This window comes from Trachemys scripta, chromosome 14 (assembly GCF_013100865.1).
Source record: "Trachemys scripta elegans isolate TJP31775 chromosome 14, CAS_Tse_1.0, whole genome shotgun sequence".
NCBI lineage: Eukaryota > Metazoa > Chordata > Testudines > Emydidae > Trachemys > Trachemys scripta.
In genome coordinates this window covers 21694392-21712226 of record NC_048311.1, presented here as the reverse complement: position 1 = coordinate 21712226, position 17835 = coordinate 21694392, and the positions used below count along the sequence as shown (strand labels likewise).

At 43.3% G+C, this 17835-nt stretch overlaps 1 protein-coding gene across 1 annotated transcript; it reads left to right on the top strand.

Moving 5' to 3' along the window:
- The first annotated feature begins 16504 nt into the window (after window positions 1-16504).
- Window positions 16505-17461, top strand: LOC117887676 (olfactory receptor 14A16-like). The gene has a single exon (XM_034790357.1). It carries the CDS (start codon window positions 16505-16507, stop codon window positions 17459-17461), a length of 957 nt encoding a protein of 318 aa, XP_034646248.1.
- Window positions 17462-17835: the final 374 nt, after the last annotated feature.

Here is a 17835-nt window from a genome sequence, read left to right as displayed (position 1 = left end):
AGATATACTCACATATAAGCTGAGAAAGGATCTCAAAAGTAGACCTGTTACTAGTATTAGAATATCATCTTTGTGCATGGTTGTGTACACTACATATATGACAGACAAAAGCATTAGAGTAGATGAGGGGTAGGCAACCTATGACACGAGTGCTGAAGGCGGCACACAAGCTGATTTTCAGTGGAACTCATGGTGCCTGGGTCCTAGCCACCAGTCCGGGGGGCTCTGAATTTTAATTTAATTTTAAATGAAGCTTCTTAAACATTTAAAAAACCTTATTTACTTTACATACAACAATAGTTTAGTTATATATTACAGACTTATAGAAAGAGACCTTCTAAAAATGTTAAAATGTATTACTGGCACGCAAAACCTTAAATTAGAGTGAATAAATGAAGACTCGGCACACCACTTCTGAAAGGTTGTCGACGCCTGGATTAGATAGAGAGATACCCAGACAGGACCATTCCTTGTCCTAACACACAACTTCATTTAGTCATAAAGATAGATTTCTATCTGATTGTGAATTATATTAGCTAGCTAGATAATGAATAATCTATGGAAATTATTGTGCAAATTATTGTGCTTCTTTTCCTGTAAATGATTGTCTATGTCCAGATCATGATTTTCTTTTAAGAAATCCTTATTGAACATTATTTAGCAAAGATTTTTATGACTATCACTCATTTACAAACATTTACAAACAGCTCATCCTAACACACTTAGTGTTTGAACTTTGAGCTGTTTTGACTGGATACATTTTTAACATGCTCTGGTTGCTTCTCTGAGCACATGGAAGTATCGCAGTCGGGATCCTTAAGCCAATCCTCAGCTGAGTTAAATTGTCATAGCTCTATTGAAGTCAATAGATCTCTGAGAATTTACAGCAGCTGAGGATCTGCTCCAAACACTCATGTTATGAATTTAAAACTCACTCCCTTTGAATATTCTGTACAATGGTCCTGATTCCGCAGCCACTTCAGCACATTCTTAACTTTAATCATATGAGTGGCCCCATTGAAGGTTTAAATATAAACTCATGCTTAAGTCCCTGTTGAATATGGGTTAGGGCTATGGATAGGGCTTAAGGCTAACACCAAACTGGTGCCAGACTCTGACACTGTCTCCATTTCTCTCCTTTCCGAGCAGGGCTGGCTCCAGGCACCAGCATTCCAAGCAGGTGCTTGGGGCAGCAATCTGCAAGGGGCAGCAGACCATGTGTTTTTGCTGCCCCAAGCAGCGCGCCGAATTTCCACCATGGACGGCGGAGGCAGTGCGTATGCCGTGAGGGCAGCATGAGCTTTTCCGCGCCGGCGGCAATTCGGCAGCAGCTTCTATGTTCAACCGCCCGCAGCGGTAATTCGGCGGCTTCTGTCTTCCAGCTGAAGACAGAAGCTGCCACCGAATTGCTGCCGCCCCGAAAAACACGCGTGCCACCCTAACGGCACACGAACTGCCCCCGCCATCCGTGGCAGCAATTCAGTGCACTGCTTGGGGTGGCAAAAACAGTAGTGCAGGCCCTGTTTCCCAGTCAAATAAAGCCCTACAATTGGCGCATTGGAATTACTCTCCCCTTCTGGCTTCTTTCAAAAATTAGGATTCTGGAACTTGACTCCTCAGTGACTTTAGGCACCACACCTATGAATGGAGTAGAAAGAGAGAGATCAACATTGAGAAGGACTTGCACAGAGAAAGGATGCAGTGCCACTGTCCGTGTCATCAGTTTATGGGGTATCCTGATGTGAGGCTCCCACAGTCACTCCAGTTGAAGCTGTTCCACTGTGGATAAATAATTAAAAAGTTATTACAGCAGGGGGACTGGACACTGGGTCTCCCAGGTGAGTGCGCAGACCAACAGACTACAGGGTAATTCTCATATTCTCTCTCTCCCTCTCTGACCCAACAATTCTTTAATTATTTAATCGAAAGTGGAACAGCTTGAACGGATTGAGGGAGCCCCACATCAAAATATCCCATAGCCCAGTGGTTAGGACACTGGGTGGCAGATCGCCCTTCAAATCCCTTCTCCTCAGGTAGAGGGGAGACTTGAACTGGGGTTGTTCCCCATGCCAGGTAAGTACCCTAACCACTGGGCTAAAAGTTAAACAGGAGGGCCTTCCCCTTGTCACACAAAACACGATAGATGCCTGACCCCAAGGAGAGGGTTCCCAGCTATGGATCACAAACAGGGATAGGCGCCACCCACCAGCTCGACGTAGGCAACTATCTCTGTGAGGGGGTGGGGCTTGGCACACACCCATCTTGTCATCATCTCCCATTGGTTAGGTTAGGCGCCTCCGCACTGCATGCTGGCAACTGTTTGGGCTTTGTGATGGCTTCATGGTGGCCTTAAGAAGTGGATTGGGGATATTTGTGCAGTTCCTGGAAGATGTGTCTCCCCTGAGTTTTTCAGTTTATTGCTGTCTGTAGTAAGAGAAAAATTAATATAATGGCTGAGAAAGAAAGAAAGAAAGAAAGAAAGAAAGAAAGAAAGAAAGAAAGAAAGAAAGAAAGAAAAAGATTCTGGGCCATTCATCCCAACAGAAGTTGAAGATCAGATACTTGAAAACTGTGCAACATTGAATTCCTCCAAAGTTCTATCCCTAGTGGGACTGAACCATTCTCCGTCACCAACAAGAGTTACACTTGTAATTAAACCCATGGGGAAAGAGCTAAGAAAGTGCGGGCTGGTTCAAAACTTGTGAATTAGCTTCCGATCAGATTGGCAGGCAAAAAATATGGATTTATAACTGTGTAATGGGCTAGATCCCCAGCTGATGTCAAATGACATCGCTCAATGGAAATCAAAGGCCCAGATTCCCAGTTGGCGTAAATAGTCCAAACTACCATGAACTCAATGGAACTGTAGCAATTTACACAAGCTCATGACCTGGCCCTTAGTTTTTAGTCTTCACCTCTGGGTACCTCTTGGTGACTGACTTCAAGCAGACAGGGCAGCCTGAGCTGTGGGTTCCTCCAGTGGATGCATCCCAAGAGTTGCTGATACAAATGCAGGAGGAAAAAAACATCTCTGCTCACCCAGAAGTGATTATGTGGTGTTAATGAAGGATCAGGCTATTCCAGGCCAGCTGAGATTCTGGTGCCACTAGGCTCTTAGCTATTGTAGATCATGTGTCTGTGTTAGAAATCCCTGTTTTATTTTGTAAGCACCTTGGAACATGTTTTGGTCCTCTGCCCTGCCTTGTTTTTAGCCAAGGGTCCTTCCAGGGGTGCTGCCATCATGTGAGATCCTGAGCGGGTGCTGTTCTCCCTCTGTGGGGTTAGAGTTGGGCAGGTTGTCAGGGTGGTTTGCTCCAGAGATGAGATCAGAGCTGCGCTTAATGCCTTGGAGACTGGATTCAAATATTTAGCTCCAGAGCAGGGACATCCTGGGCTGTGACCATGTCTGAACCATGCACAAGCCAGGATCAGCTCTAGAGATGGGAGGAGTTTTCAGTCTCTGATCCCATTTAGTCCTTCGTCTCTCAGCCAAGCCTGTCCAAAGAAGTGAGCAGGGAACACTCATCTGTGGAGTGGATCCGTGTCTGCTAGGAACTGCAGAGAGACTCAGGAAATCCAGCAAAGGAACATGGAAACTGCCACTGGATAATACAGTGATGGGGACATGAGAGAGAGATGAAGAAAGAATCCTCGCACTGGAGGATCAATTTTTGCTTTCAATTATATATGTGAAGGTATTAATATAGAGACCAATTTAATAATAGATATATGAATTGTAATACAAACATCTAGAGCCTGTCAGATTTCTTTCCAGCAGAATGTAAGAACCTAAATATAAGTTACAATTTGAACTCTTTAAGGATTTAACTCTCTGTGTAGTCAGACATCTAGATCCAGTCAGAAAAAAAAGAAGGTGGATAATTTTAACTTTGCATCAGAAATCACAAATGTTTGCAGAGTTTGGCAGCCAAAAACTAATTTATTTTCTGCTAAAAACTACTGTAAACTGGAAATTTTGCGTTGTAAACCAAAGAATATTGGGATTTGCAGATTTCAACAAAACAAAACATCTGAGTACAGAAGATACTTTCCCTGTACATTTTTGTTTAGTTCAAAAACTCATTTTCCTACTAATACTAGAAAATAATCTCAATTTCCAAACATCTCTAATTTGAAATGGAGCTTTAAACAAGGGTGGGGAAAATTAATACTGTTCAATAATATCATCGTTTCAAAACCATTTTTTCTCTTGAAACTGGGTTTGTTTCTGTGTCAAAGGGATAGTTACTGGAAGGTAAAAATCGAATAAGCAGCAGAGCTGATAGCCACAGTTTATGTTTTATGCACACTAGCACTTTAGACTCAGAGTTGAACCACCAGTTAAAGCCAGTCTATCTCAATGTTGCCAAAGGACATATAGGATGTAAACGGGACTCGAACCCATATTTCCAGGCTTTGGAAGTTAACAAGATAGACACAGGATCAGGATTACAAAGAAGGAGGAAGGTGCCTTTTGGGAGTTACAATAGCATCTGAGCAGGTTATGTGCCTAACTCCCACTGAATGATAATAGGATTTAGCCACCTGGCTCACTTAGGAGCATTGACAAATCCCAGTAGGTGCCTGTCTCCATCTTTTAATCCTGGCCCACAGATAACACAGAAGCTTGGCTGGAATCAGGGAAGCCTGGTGGAGATCGTGTTATGTTAGGGTCAGAATAGAGGATCAGAATGGCCCTTCTGGCTTTATCAACTTTGTTTCTGTGCCCTTGCCTCTGGGTCTCTGCTTCCGAGCGGTGCAGGGCTCCAGGGCATGCGTCCTGCTAGCCCTTAGGAAATAGACATGGATAAATCACCTTCGCATAGCATCAGTCCTTTAATGCCAGTGCAGCTCGAAGCCAGCTACACACAGCTCGTCTGCGGAAAGCAACAGTTTGAGTTTAGTTCAATGGCACAATGAGGCATGAAAGGATTCTTAGATACCTGTGCCATTAGATTCTGGTATATAGATAGATATTGACCTAAAAATCCTAGTGCTGGATGACTGAATGTGTCTTCTGTTGGGGAAAAATCCACAAAGATTAGTACAGGAAGTTTGCTATTTCAATTAAATATGTCGGGGAATCAACATACAGGAGAAAATTAATATGATAAATATGAATTACAATACGAACTGGTTAAGACCTTTAGCATCGGTTTAATCAAATACCTACTGCTGATTGGAATTTTTCCTCCCATCAGGAAAATTTTTACTTTTCACTAAAAACCCGAAATCCATTTCCCCCCCAGTTTTTGGCAAATGAAAACTTTCTGCTGGAAACTGATTTTTTTAAATCTCAAAACCAATAAAGTTTGTGGTTTTTTTTCAATTGCTTTTACAAAACAATCCCAAAATGTTTGAAAAAAGCAGACAGATTCTGAGATTTGTGGTTATTTAGCTGAAAAACCAATCTCCATTAAAAAAGAACATAGCTGAAAATTTCCAACCAGTTTTAAATTTTAAATGAATTGTCAAACGTTAATATTACCTGATAAGAGCCTGATTTCAAACCCATTTATTCTATTGCATCTGTGAGATTTCTCTTTCAAAGGGATAGTTGTGAGGAGGTAACAACTGAATACCCAGTAAAGTTGGCAGCGCACAGAATGTTTTATACAGAAGAGCCCCTTTAAACCCTGGGTTAGAGTTGAACCAAGCAGCCAAGGACTGTCTATCCTGACCCCATTCAAGGACATACAGGAGCTCACTGGGAGTAGAACCCAGATCTCTTGGTCCAGCTCCACACTGCTGCCAGCTGAGTATAAACGGTGTAAATGGCTGTGCAGATCTTACACCCAGTAAGACACAGGGCTACATTTCCAATGCTATTTAGGTGCCAAGTAGGATTTTCATAAGCACCTAGGAGCCTACAACTGATTGATTTCAAGGGGTGATGGAGCCCCGATGCTTTTGATAATCCCACTAGGTGCCTCAATACCTTTAAAAATCTGCCCCACAACCCCTCTCCGAAAGCCCTTACGGGCATAGAATCATAGAATCATAGAATATCAGGGTTGGAAGGGACCTCAGGAGGTCATCTAGTCCAACCCCCTGCTCAAAGCAGGACCAACACCAACTAAATCAAGCCAGCCAGGGCTTTGTCAAGCCAGGCCTTAAAAACCTCTAAGGAAGGAGTCCTAGTAGACACGGCAGACAAAGGGGGTAGGAGGGGGCAGAGGCAGAAAGAGGGGAAATGTCTGATCCAAGGTCACAGAGGAGGTCACTGGCAGAGACAAGAACTGACTCATACCTCATTGAAGTTGGGTTTCTCATCTTTAGTATGTGCTTAGCGTCAAGCTGCTTTGTTTTCATAATTGTGTCATATGTTCAGATCTTCAAAGCAGTGCTGAGAATCCCCTCTGAGCAGGGCCGGCATAAAGCCTTCTCCACCTGCCTCCCTCACCTCATTGTGGTCTCCTTGCTCTTTTGTACTGCTGCCTTTGCCTACCTGAAACCCATCTCCAGCTCATCCTCAGGTCTGAATCTCATGGTGGCTGTTCTCTATTCTGTGTAGCCACCAATGATGAATCCGATCTTCTACAGCATGAGAAACAAGGAAATGAAAAGTGCACTGAGTGAACTGATAGGTTGGAGGTTATTCAACAAGAATAAAATGTCTATATTTCTCCACTGATAATGATTCCATTCTGTGTTTCTTTATAAATATAATCATCTGATGTCATTATTGCCTCCATGAGAAAATACTGTGCAATCTGTTTATGCAGAATTGGGTACTGACACTAGTCAAAATACAGACAAACATGACTCAAGAAAAAAAGGAGTTTCTATAGGTTTACACCAATGTAAATAAGATTGGAATCTATCTATCGTATACTGCTACCAATCACCATACTATCTGAGACCCTTGCCTATAAAATCAGTAGCCACAGCAAAGTCGCTAGTGAGGTCTCTGGCCCTTCTTATATTTTGGGATAAAAACTCAGGTATCAGTGGATTTGTTATTTGTGTTTTTTGTTTGTTTGTCAGATTTTTAGTTTATTTTTGATTAACTGGTTGGTTGGTGGATTGGTTTTTGTCTTTGTTTTAGTAGGTTTTGGAAGTGGAAAGGCCTGAGGAGATAGTGAGTGTTTGGGGAGACAGGATTTTCAATGTTTGTCCTCTCTTGGGACTGTCCATATGTCATCTCTTTGATGGGGTTCTCTGAGCAAACTGAAGGTTTGCTCCCCACAATGATAAAAGAGTGCAAAAGAGGTTTCTGCATGGCTTAGTTCCTACTGAAATGATTATGTGTATACTGTTGGGATTTTATTGTATTATTAACGATATGTTAGGCATCTTTTTATTATTTTAACCTAAATGAATATGTTAAAACTGTGTCATTCTTGCTATTGTGGAAAGGCTGTTTTTAAAAAAAAACTTTTTCCAGAGTTTCCTAAAAAAAATCTGACTCGGAATAATAAGGCCAAATTTGGATCCCATGGAAATGACTGGAGTTTAGTCCCTCACTTCAAGGAGATCAGGATTTGACCAATAGCCTATATACACAAGGATCCAGATTTGGCTGACAGCACCCTGGAGAAAGTGAGTGTGACAGAGGTGTAAGGGCCAGATTTCCCAACTCAGCTAGACCAGCCCCAATGCAGAGTAGACCCATTGACATCACCAGTTTAATATTGATGAAGTTCTGGCCCAAAGTCTCTGGGCTACACTCAGTAGTGACATGAACACTGGTGTAAGTTTCTTGTCTGGGGTCATTTTGTTCTGGCCCTGGTGTAAGTGGAAAAGTGCCATCATATGCACTGATCTGGTGTTCCATACGCCATCCGGTGTAGATCTACTCACATCCAAGCTGAGAAAGGATCTCAGAAGTCGGCCTGTTATTAGTATTAGAATATCATCTTTGTGCATGGTTGTGTACACTACATATATGACAAAGAAAAGCAGAGTATATGATTAAATAGACAGACAGACATGACCATTCCTTGTCCTAACACACAACCTCATTTAGTCATAATGATAGATTTCTATTTGATTGTGAATTATATTAGCTAGCTAGATAATGAATAATCTATGGAAATTATTGTGCAAGTTATTGCTCTTCTTTTCCTGTTAATGATTGTCTATGTCCAGATCATGATTTTCTCTAAGAACTCCTTATTAAACATTATTTAGCAAAGATTTTTTATGACTATATCTTTGTCCATCGCTCATTTATAAACAGCTCATCCTAATGCACTTAGTGTTTGAACTTTGAGTTGTTTTGACTGGATACATTTTTAACATGCTCTGGTTGCTTCTCTGAACAAATGGAAGTATCACAGTCGGGATCCTTAGGCCAATCCTCAGCTGAGTTAAATTGTCATAGCTCCATTGAGGTCAATAGATCTCTGAGAATTTACACCAGCTGAGGATCTGCTCCAAACACTCATGTTATGAATTTAAAACTCACTTCCTTTGAATATTCTGTACAATGGTCCTGATTCCACAGCCACTTCAGCATGTTCTTAACTTTAATCATATGAGTGGCCCCACTGAAGGTTTAAACTTAATCTCATGCTTAAATCCCTGTTGAATGTGGGTTAGAGTTATGGATAGGGCTTAATGCTTAGACCAAACTGGTGCCAGACTCTGACACTGTCTCCATTTCTCTCTTTTCCCAGTCAAATAAAGCCCTGCAATTGGTGCATTGGAATTACTCTCCCCTTCTGGATTGTTTTAATAATTAGGATTCTGGGACCGGACGTGTAAATGACTTTAGGCACCACACTGATGAATGAAGTAGAGAGAGAGAGAGAGAGATCAACATACACACAGGGAAAGGATGCAGTGCCATGTCCATGTCATCAATGTTAGGGGTATTCTGACGTGAGGCTCTCACAGTCACTCCATCTTTAGGTGCCTAAATCCCTTTGTAATCTTCGTCCACTGATTACACAGATTCTGGGCTGGAATCAGAAAACCCTGGTGGAGATCCTAGGGGCTGTGATATATAGGGCAACAGGAACTCTGGAGTTGAGGAGACTGGTCCCAGGCCTAACAAGGAAAGGCCTGTGTATCCAAGACTATAACCAACCTGCAATATCCAGTGGGGTGAAAAAAACTGCTTAAACTAGATATTGTCTAAGTCTAATAAGGTCGAGAGTTGCATGCTTAGGTTTTATTTTCTTTTGGTAACTTATCTGACTTTTTGCCTATCACTTATAATCACTTAAATTGTATCTTCTGTAGTCAATAAACTTATTTTTAATGTTTATTCTTACCAGTGAGTTTGTCTGAAGTGTTTGGTGAATCTGCTCAGGTTACAAAGGCTGGTGCATGTTTACTTTCCCTTGAAGTAAGTGGTGAATTAATTAATAAACTTACATTGCTCAAGAAAGAATCTTGAGCAGTGCAAGATGGTATATTCCTGAGGTAAAAGGCTGGGAGCTGGGGGGATCTGACTGGTGATTCTTTCTGTGATTCCTGATTGGCTCTGGGAGCATTCATGCAATCTAGCCGAGTTTGGGGCTTCACATGCTGCTGGACTGAGTGGTAATAGCACCTGGAGGGGTTTGCTACTAGTCACTAGCAGAGCACTGTGAGAGACACCCTGGCCTAGTGAGTTCAGAAGCCAAAGCAGTCCCACAGTCCCAGGTTGCACCCCGGGGAACACTGTCACACACTCCCACTCTGCCTAGGTGCACAGCATGATGGGGATGACTTTTGGCTGGTGTTGGATCACAAGTCAGTTTGTTATTGGGGCAGGGCTAATAAAGGGTTGTGTATCCTTCTTGTGTGAATCAAGGGCAGCAGAACAGTACTTGGCATACCCGGATTGAGGAACTCACCCTCAACTAAACTGCACTTGCTAAGCAGGGGACATGGGTGCCAAAGCCCAGTAGAGTTGAGAGAGTGTGGGGGAAGGTACCTGGTGTGGGCACTGCCTAAGGGGCTTGGACACCATTTGACCCTTCCTCTCTCCACTGTGTAATAACAGAGCTGATTAAGACTCAATTGAGAGTCTTGTTGCAGACCAATAGATCTGAAACCACTAATAACCAGGTCTAAGCATTAGACTTGCTTTAGGACAGTGTCTCTGATGCACGAAGCTGCCCCAGTAACAGCTGAAATCATTGAGAGCTGTGTTATGTGGCAGGACCTCAAGACATCTCAGAGGGTGCAGGATGGCTGGCATAGCAGAGCGGCAGAGGCCAGAGTGAGTGCCCAGACAGTGGCGAGAGCAAGGGCCCTTTCTTTCCGCCCACCAGGGTGGGCAGTGAACTCCACAAATGCACCTCTGAACTCTGGGTCTTCACTGACCAACAACAACAGCTGTGAGTGGGGTGCGGTGAAGGGAAGGGCCTGTTAAAGGAACTTTTGGTTGCTGGACTTAAGAACCTGAGGCAAAAGGACACTGCCCAACATACTCTGGGTGGGTGTTTTGCTCTTGGTTCATGTTATAAATCCTGCTTGTGGTGTTTTTCCAAGTTAATGCCGGGTTACTTTCCCCCTTTTTATTAAAAGGTTCTTTTCCACACTCAGACTCTGTGCTTGTGGGAGGGGAAGTGTTGTCTCTAGAGGCGCCCAACAGGTGATGTGTAATTGTCCCAGGTTACTAGTTGAGGGCTCAAGCCAGTTTTATGTTGTATTGTTGAAAAGGAACCCCTAGATATTGAACCCGGCCCTTGTTCCTGCCAACTCCAACTGGCAAAAGGGTTACACAGGTTTCTTAAAAAAGAGGGGTCAAATTCTCAGTTGATCTAAATCATTATAGCTTCTTGTCTGAACACTCAATGATTATTTAGCTAAAACTCATCTCCTTTGAATATTCTGAACTAAGGCACCGATCTAGCAAAACACTTAAGCAAGTGCTTACCTTTAAACAGCTGAGTAGTCCCATTGAAGACTTAAAGTTAAAGTCATGCTTAAGTGCTTTGGGGATTTGGGCATATGATTGAGAGTCTCATCTGGGCCTATGTTAATTAGACATGCAGCTCCTATCGATTTCCAGTGGGAACTCAGCACCCAGCTGCCTTGGGCCCTTTGAAAATCCCATCCCAATTGCTTCAAGTTCACTGTGTCCTTGAACATTCATGGCTGCATTGCTGGAATATTCATGGAATGTAACCACAAAGGGGCCGTGAACTCACCTGAATCAAATGTATTTTAAAATTAAAATTACTATTCACACAAATATGTTTTGCTGTCTTCATTCAGTTCTTCAAATGACAGGGGGCAGGAGCTCACTCAAGCTTCTGGGAGACCTACATAAAGGTTTGGCTCACAAGTTTTGTATCTTGTAATGTAATGCTCTATTTCAGTAAATACCAATGTCCATTCGTTGCCTATCAGGGCAAACTCCTGCATACACAACAGTAACACTCCAGAAGTTAGGCCTCATTAAAACACTGTACAGAGTCTCTTCTCTCATCTCGTAATTTAGTTTGCAGTGTAACTGGAATCTGCTGAGGCACATGAGCAAATAATTGGTGATTCATTGACAATGGAATTGTCTTCTCATGCTACAGCCCACGTCTCTTGATCTTCATGATGTGCCTATGGCCTATCTATTTTTCCAAGCTTAGAAGAGGCCTTCAAACATGGCCCTAGGCTTCCAAGCTTACTTACCTCTATAAATAGAGAGAAGTTAGTACTTTCTGATGTCTTTCTGGTGGCCTGTATGAAATGCACTGGAGATCTTTGTCCAGTTCCCAGAGGACATCTCCCCATCACACTAATATCAACATTACTGGCAATAATTTGCACCCTTGTGGTCCACTACTATGAAGACATCAGGGATATGGAGAAGGGAATGTGCTTTCATCTACAGAAAGGGTCCCTCCAGGGCAGGGTAAATGCACATTTCCAGGGAATGTTAAGTGGGGGAAGATTGTACAGCTGCCACCTGGGCTTCTGTGTGTTCTGTTGAAAAATGTCAGACTTCAGACCCTTGCACTAATCATCAGACCACTTAGGGGTAGGGTGATGCTAAGAAAAATAGAAGATGAGAGTATGACAGAAATGTCTGTATATTAAGCCTGAGATATTCAGAGGAATCTAAGGGTATGTCTATACTTACCTGCTGATTCAGCGGCAAGCAATCCATCTTCTGAGATCGATTTATCGCGTCTTGTCTAGACGCGATAAATCAATCCCGGAAGTGCTCGCCGTCGACGCCGGTAATCCTGCTCCACGAGAGGAGTAGGCGGAGTCGACGGGGGAGCCTGCCTGCCATGTGTGGACCCGCGGTAAGTACCTTTAAATTCGAACTAAGATACTTCAACTTCAGCTACGTGAATAACGTAGCTGAAGTTGCGTATCTTAGTTCGAACTGGGGGCTTAGTGTGGACCAGCCCTAAGAGAGTTAAGCATCTAACTCCCATTGTTCAGACAATGGGCACTGGGCACCTGTTTCCCTGAAACCACTCTGAAAATCCTTGTCATAGCTCACATCCTGGAGCAAGTGTCCACTGTATTGTTCCAGATTCTGCAGCACCCACACCCCCTTGGTTCTGCCCTAATTGCACAGGATGGTGCAGTGTCAGTTACAGGTCTCTCCAGAGGGCCAAGCCCATTCCTGGTGCCTCTCCATGGAAATCAGCAATTAGTACCCGGGATACATTGTGCCCATTCTGTTGAGCTGTTTTCTACTCAGTACCCTGTTATTTTTTCCTATGACTACCGGGGTGTTAATGGGACAATTCACCTTAGATGGTCCCTTGAATATGTGCCAACTACTTATGCCAAACTATTTGTTCTACTTTGTATTTAGTTGTGACACTCTGAGTTCCTTTCCCATACCTGAGAAAGAACTCTGTGTAGCTTGAAGCTTGTCTCTCTCACCAACAGAAATTGGGTCAATAAAAGATATTACCTCACCCACCTTGTCTCCCTGTTCCCTGATAAGGCATCTTTGGAGAGCAGGACAGTCCCTGGTCTTAGCATCCAGCACTGGACGTATGAAAGGAGAGATCTCAGTTCACACCCCATGTCCTCATGAATGCTATAGCAATCTCAGTGCAGGATGGGACATGCTGGCTTGGGAGATAACAGATGAAGCAGCTGCCTTCATGTCTAGGTCACCTATTCAACACAGCCTCTGTGAGCAGTGCCCCAGTGTCCTCCACTTCTGACCTCTGTGAAAAATTGTTTTTGTGCCTCCAAGGAGGGACATGTCATGAAAGCACCCACCAAACATCTCATCCATCCAAACTAGAACCTGTTAATCCCCTGTGAGCAGCCTCAGCAGAGACCATGGACCAGCCCAGACCTGAAGAGATCATCTCAAAATGGGAAAGGGTAGATTGGGCTCCCAGTCCCGTTCACTATATGGTCTCTCCATGGAGACTGTGATAGCCATCAAAGGGGCCAATTGTTGCCAGTCAAAGTAAAGATGGATTCTATAGGGATGGGCCTTAGTCCGGAACCAGAACCTCAGATCCTAAGCCCCTTCGCCTGAGCTTTGGGGAAGCGAGGATCCCAATAAAGATCCCAGTTTCTGAGCTGGGCCCATCTCAAATTAATTTACAATTTCCTGATAGAAATAGTCTTCTTCTTTCAGCCACACAACCCTCAGCTCTTACATAGCATGGAAGGCCCAGTCCTGATCCCACTGCAGTCACTAGCAATGCTCCCGCTGACTTCAGCAGTTACAGGGTTTGATCGTAGAGGTGCACGCCATGTGTTCATTAGAGCAAATTTCTCAATGGAAATTCCTTCACTTCACAGTTTTTTGTTTCATTTTTCCCCATTCCATAGAGAGGTGGCCACATCAAGCAAAGGACATTTGTATGGATGGAAATGTAGGTAGAGAAGGAAATGAAGTGACCCATTCCAGTGTTGTACAGTTAAGAATGGAGAGGGCTACAAACATGGGCTGAGGCTTCCAAGCTGACTTACCCCAGTTCAAACAGAGAGGTGTTAATGGCATTAATATGGGAATGAATCGCTCTGTCACTCTTACAAGGTATACTTGTAACTAATCCCAATGGACAAAGAGCTAGGAAAGAGCAGACTGGTTATGAATGTTTAACTCTTCTTTGGTTCAGTTTCACATGCAAAGAATATGGGTTGGAAACTGTGTCATGGGCCAGACCCCCAGCTGGCATAAATGGATGTAGCTCCATGGAAGTCAGATCCCCAAGTGGTGTAAATAGCCCTCGCTACTCTGAAGTCAGTGAAAGTGTATCAATTTACACCAGCTCAGGACCTGGTCCTTAGTTTTTAGTGTTTGTCTCTTAGTGACAAACTTCAAGCAGCCAGGGCAGCCTGAGCTGTGGGTTCCTCTGGTGGCTGCATCCCAAGTGCTGCTGGTGCAATGCAGGAGAAAAATATCTCTGCTCCCCTAGAGGTGATTACGTGGAGTTAATGAAGGAACAGGTTATTCCAGGCCAACTGAGGCTCTGGTGTCACTAGGCTCTTAGCTATTGTAGATCCCATGTCTGTGCTACAAATATATGTTTTATTTTGCCATCCTTTGGGGACCCCCTTTCTGATCCAGCCCTGCCTTGTTTTTAGCTAAAAGGTCCTTCAAGAGATGCTGCCATTGTGTGAGATCCAGGGCAGAAGCTGTTCCCCCTCTGGGGGGTTAGGGTCAACTAGGGCAGGTTGTCAGGGTGGTTTGCTCCTGAGATGAGAGCAGAGCTGCGGTCACAGCCGTAGAGACCAGATTCAGCTATTTAGCCCCAGAGCGACCTTGTCTGAAGCCGGCACAAGCCAGGATCAACTCTAGAGCTGGGAGTGTCTTTCAGTCCCTGATCCCATTTATTCCATCGCCTCTCACCCAAACCTGCCCTAGTAGGGAAACAGGGAGCACCCATCTGTGATAGGAACTGCAGAGAGACACCTGCAACTCAGAACATCCAGGGAAGGGACGTGACAACAGCTGCTGGATAATACAGTGATGGGGGCATGAGAGAGAGAGAGAACCAAACAATCTGGGCAGTGGGTGCATAGATAGATAGATAGATAGATAGATAGATAATGGCCAATGATTCCTAACACTGCAGGATCAAATGCATTGCAAATTGGAATAAAAACCAACAAAGTAAGTTTTCTATTTCAATTAAATATGTTAGAGTATTAATATATGGGACAAATTTAATATCAGAAATATGAATTGCAATTATAACTCTTTAAGACTTTTACTATCAAATTATGCAGACATCTAGAGATGATCAGATGTTTTTTTTCCACCAGAAAAAATTGACTTTTCATTGAGGTTGTGAGAACCAAACAGTTTCAGCCTAAAATGTTGGTAACTGAAAAAATTTAGTCATAATCAAAACAATGTTTTCATTTTTATGGATATCAGAGACTTTCCATGAAAATATATTCAACTGAAAACTGACTTTTCCTTTGAACTAAAGTAGAAATTGTCTGACTACTCCTAACTGGAAACTTAGCTTTAAGTCAGGATGGGGAACATGAATATTGTCCAATAACACCACAATTTCCAACCCCATTCCCTCTATTGCAACTGTGTTTGTCTGTTTCAAACGGGTAGCTGCAGGGTGGTAAAACTGAGTAAGTAGCAAAGTTGGTAGCCCAGAGAATGTGTTTTAAACATACTAACCTCTCTAAACTGAAGCCCAGAGAGTCGAAGCTCTGTCTTTCCTGACCCTGCCCAAGGACATGCAGGAGGTTGATGGAACTAGAACCCAGCTCTCCTCTTCTACCATCGTAGCCTCTGTCCCACACTGCTGCCTGCTAAACAAAAATACTGTCAACAGGTTCATAGAACATGCACATAGTAAGACACAATCCATCCCGAAAAGAGTTCACATTCAAAGTACACAAGACAGACAAAGAGAAGTGGAGGAAAGAAATGCAGCAGTGACTGCTCCAAGGTCACAAGGTGACAGAGGCAAGACTAGAACCGAAGTCTCCTGACATTCACTGATTCACACAGCACAGAGATAAAGTCACAGAGGGAAACCATACAACCTAACAGTAACTGAGCAATGGTACTAGCCCATTATCACCCAGCAATAGGAGTGCAGCTGGGATCTGGTGCCATAAATCAACGTGTAAGTAGGCATCAGGCTGTATGTGGGATGTAGGGGTTGAATCATCACAGAAAAGCTGCCATGCGGGAAACTGGGTGATTCTATGTTGTATTTCTCAGTTAAGTGGGAATGCTGGCATTTTAATATTTTAGTTTAGTTGGCCAAGTTGTGAGCCTGCTGTCTGTAGCAATAGCGGCATAATTTTGGCTAAAATTATTGGATTTGGGTTGTACTTTGTTCCATCTTTCATACTGCATTTGATCAAGCCTCATCTTGGGCCAGATCCTCAGATGGTGTAAAGTGACCCAGCTCCAGTAACTTTAAGGGAGCGACACCAATTTACACTCCTGTGATAACAGAGTAGTGCTCTGGTTGTGAGTGGTGAGGAGCCCTCACTACTCCAGACAATGGAAGTGGCAAGTGCTGTGCACCTTTGGCATTGACATCATGAGATATTATGGAGAGGGGAATCGGAGTCATTCCCTCTCTCTCTATAACCCTGATCATTGCTCTTGTCCTTCCCTCCACAGCCATTGCACAATGAACTAAGAAAGAAAATGTCCAACCAAACCAACATAACTGAGTTCCTTCTCCTGGGATTCTCTGATGTTCGAGAGTTGCAGATTTTGCACTTCATGATGTTTCTAGTGATTTACCTGGCAGCCCTGACAGGGAATCTTCTCATCATCACAGCCATAGCTCTTGATCACCACCTTCACACCCCAATGTACTTCTTCCTGATGAGTTTGTCCATCCTAGACCTCGGTACCATCTCTGTCACCATCCCCAAATCCATGGCCAATTCCCTTATGAACACTAGGTCCATTTCCTATTCTGGATGTGTCACCCAAGTCTTTTTCCTCGTCTTCTTTGCTGAAGCCGACTTCGCCTTACTCACCATCATGGCATACGATCGATACGTCGCCATCTGCAAACCACTGCACTATGAGACTATAATGAACAGGAGAGCTTGTGTCCAAATGGCAGCCAGTGCCTGGATCAGTGTAATTCTCTATTATTCATTGCACACTGGGAACACCTTTGCAATAACCTTCTGTGGAGGCAACATGGTGGATCAGTTCTTCTGTGAAATCCCCCAGCTACTCAAGCTCGCCTGCTCTAACTCGTACCTCAGTGAAGTTGGGGTTATTGTATTTGGTGTGTGTTTAACCCTAAGTTGCTTTGTTTTTATAATTCTGACATATGTTCAGATCTTGATCACAGTGTTGAGAATCCCCTCTAAACAGGGCCGACATAAAGCCTTCTCCACCTGCCTTCCTCACTTCATTGTAATTTTCATGTTTCTTTCCACTGCTACCTTTGCCTACATGAAACCCATCTCCAGCTCTCCATCAGGTCTGGACCTTGTGGTGGCTGTTCTCTATTCCGTGCTGCCGTCAGTGATGAATCCAATCATCTACAGCATAAGGAACAAGGAAATCAAAGATTCTCTAAGGAAACTGACTGGGTGTAAGTTATTCAACAAGAATAAAATGTCTGCATTTCTCTTATGAACATGGTTTTATCTGTTTTTTTTTTTTACAAATACAATCAACTGATGACATTATTGTCTCCATAAGAATATGGTGTGTGATTTTTTGATGCAAAATGCTGTATTTATAATGATAAATCCACACTAACTCCACCAAGTCAGTGGAGTTATTCTAGGTTAATACCGGTATAAGTAAGATGAAAATCTATCTCATGCTTTTATACTGCCACCCCTCACCATGTTATCTGAGTACCTTGCACATAAAATCAGTAGCCATTAGAAAGTACCCAGTGGACTTCATAGAGTCTCTGGTTCTTCTCCTTTTTGGGGGTCAAAACTTTGCTTGGGGTATGATGGCTTTTGGGTGTCTGTATGTTGGTGTGACAGAGTGGGATA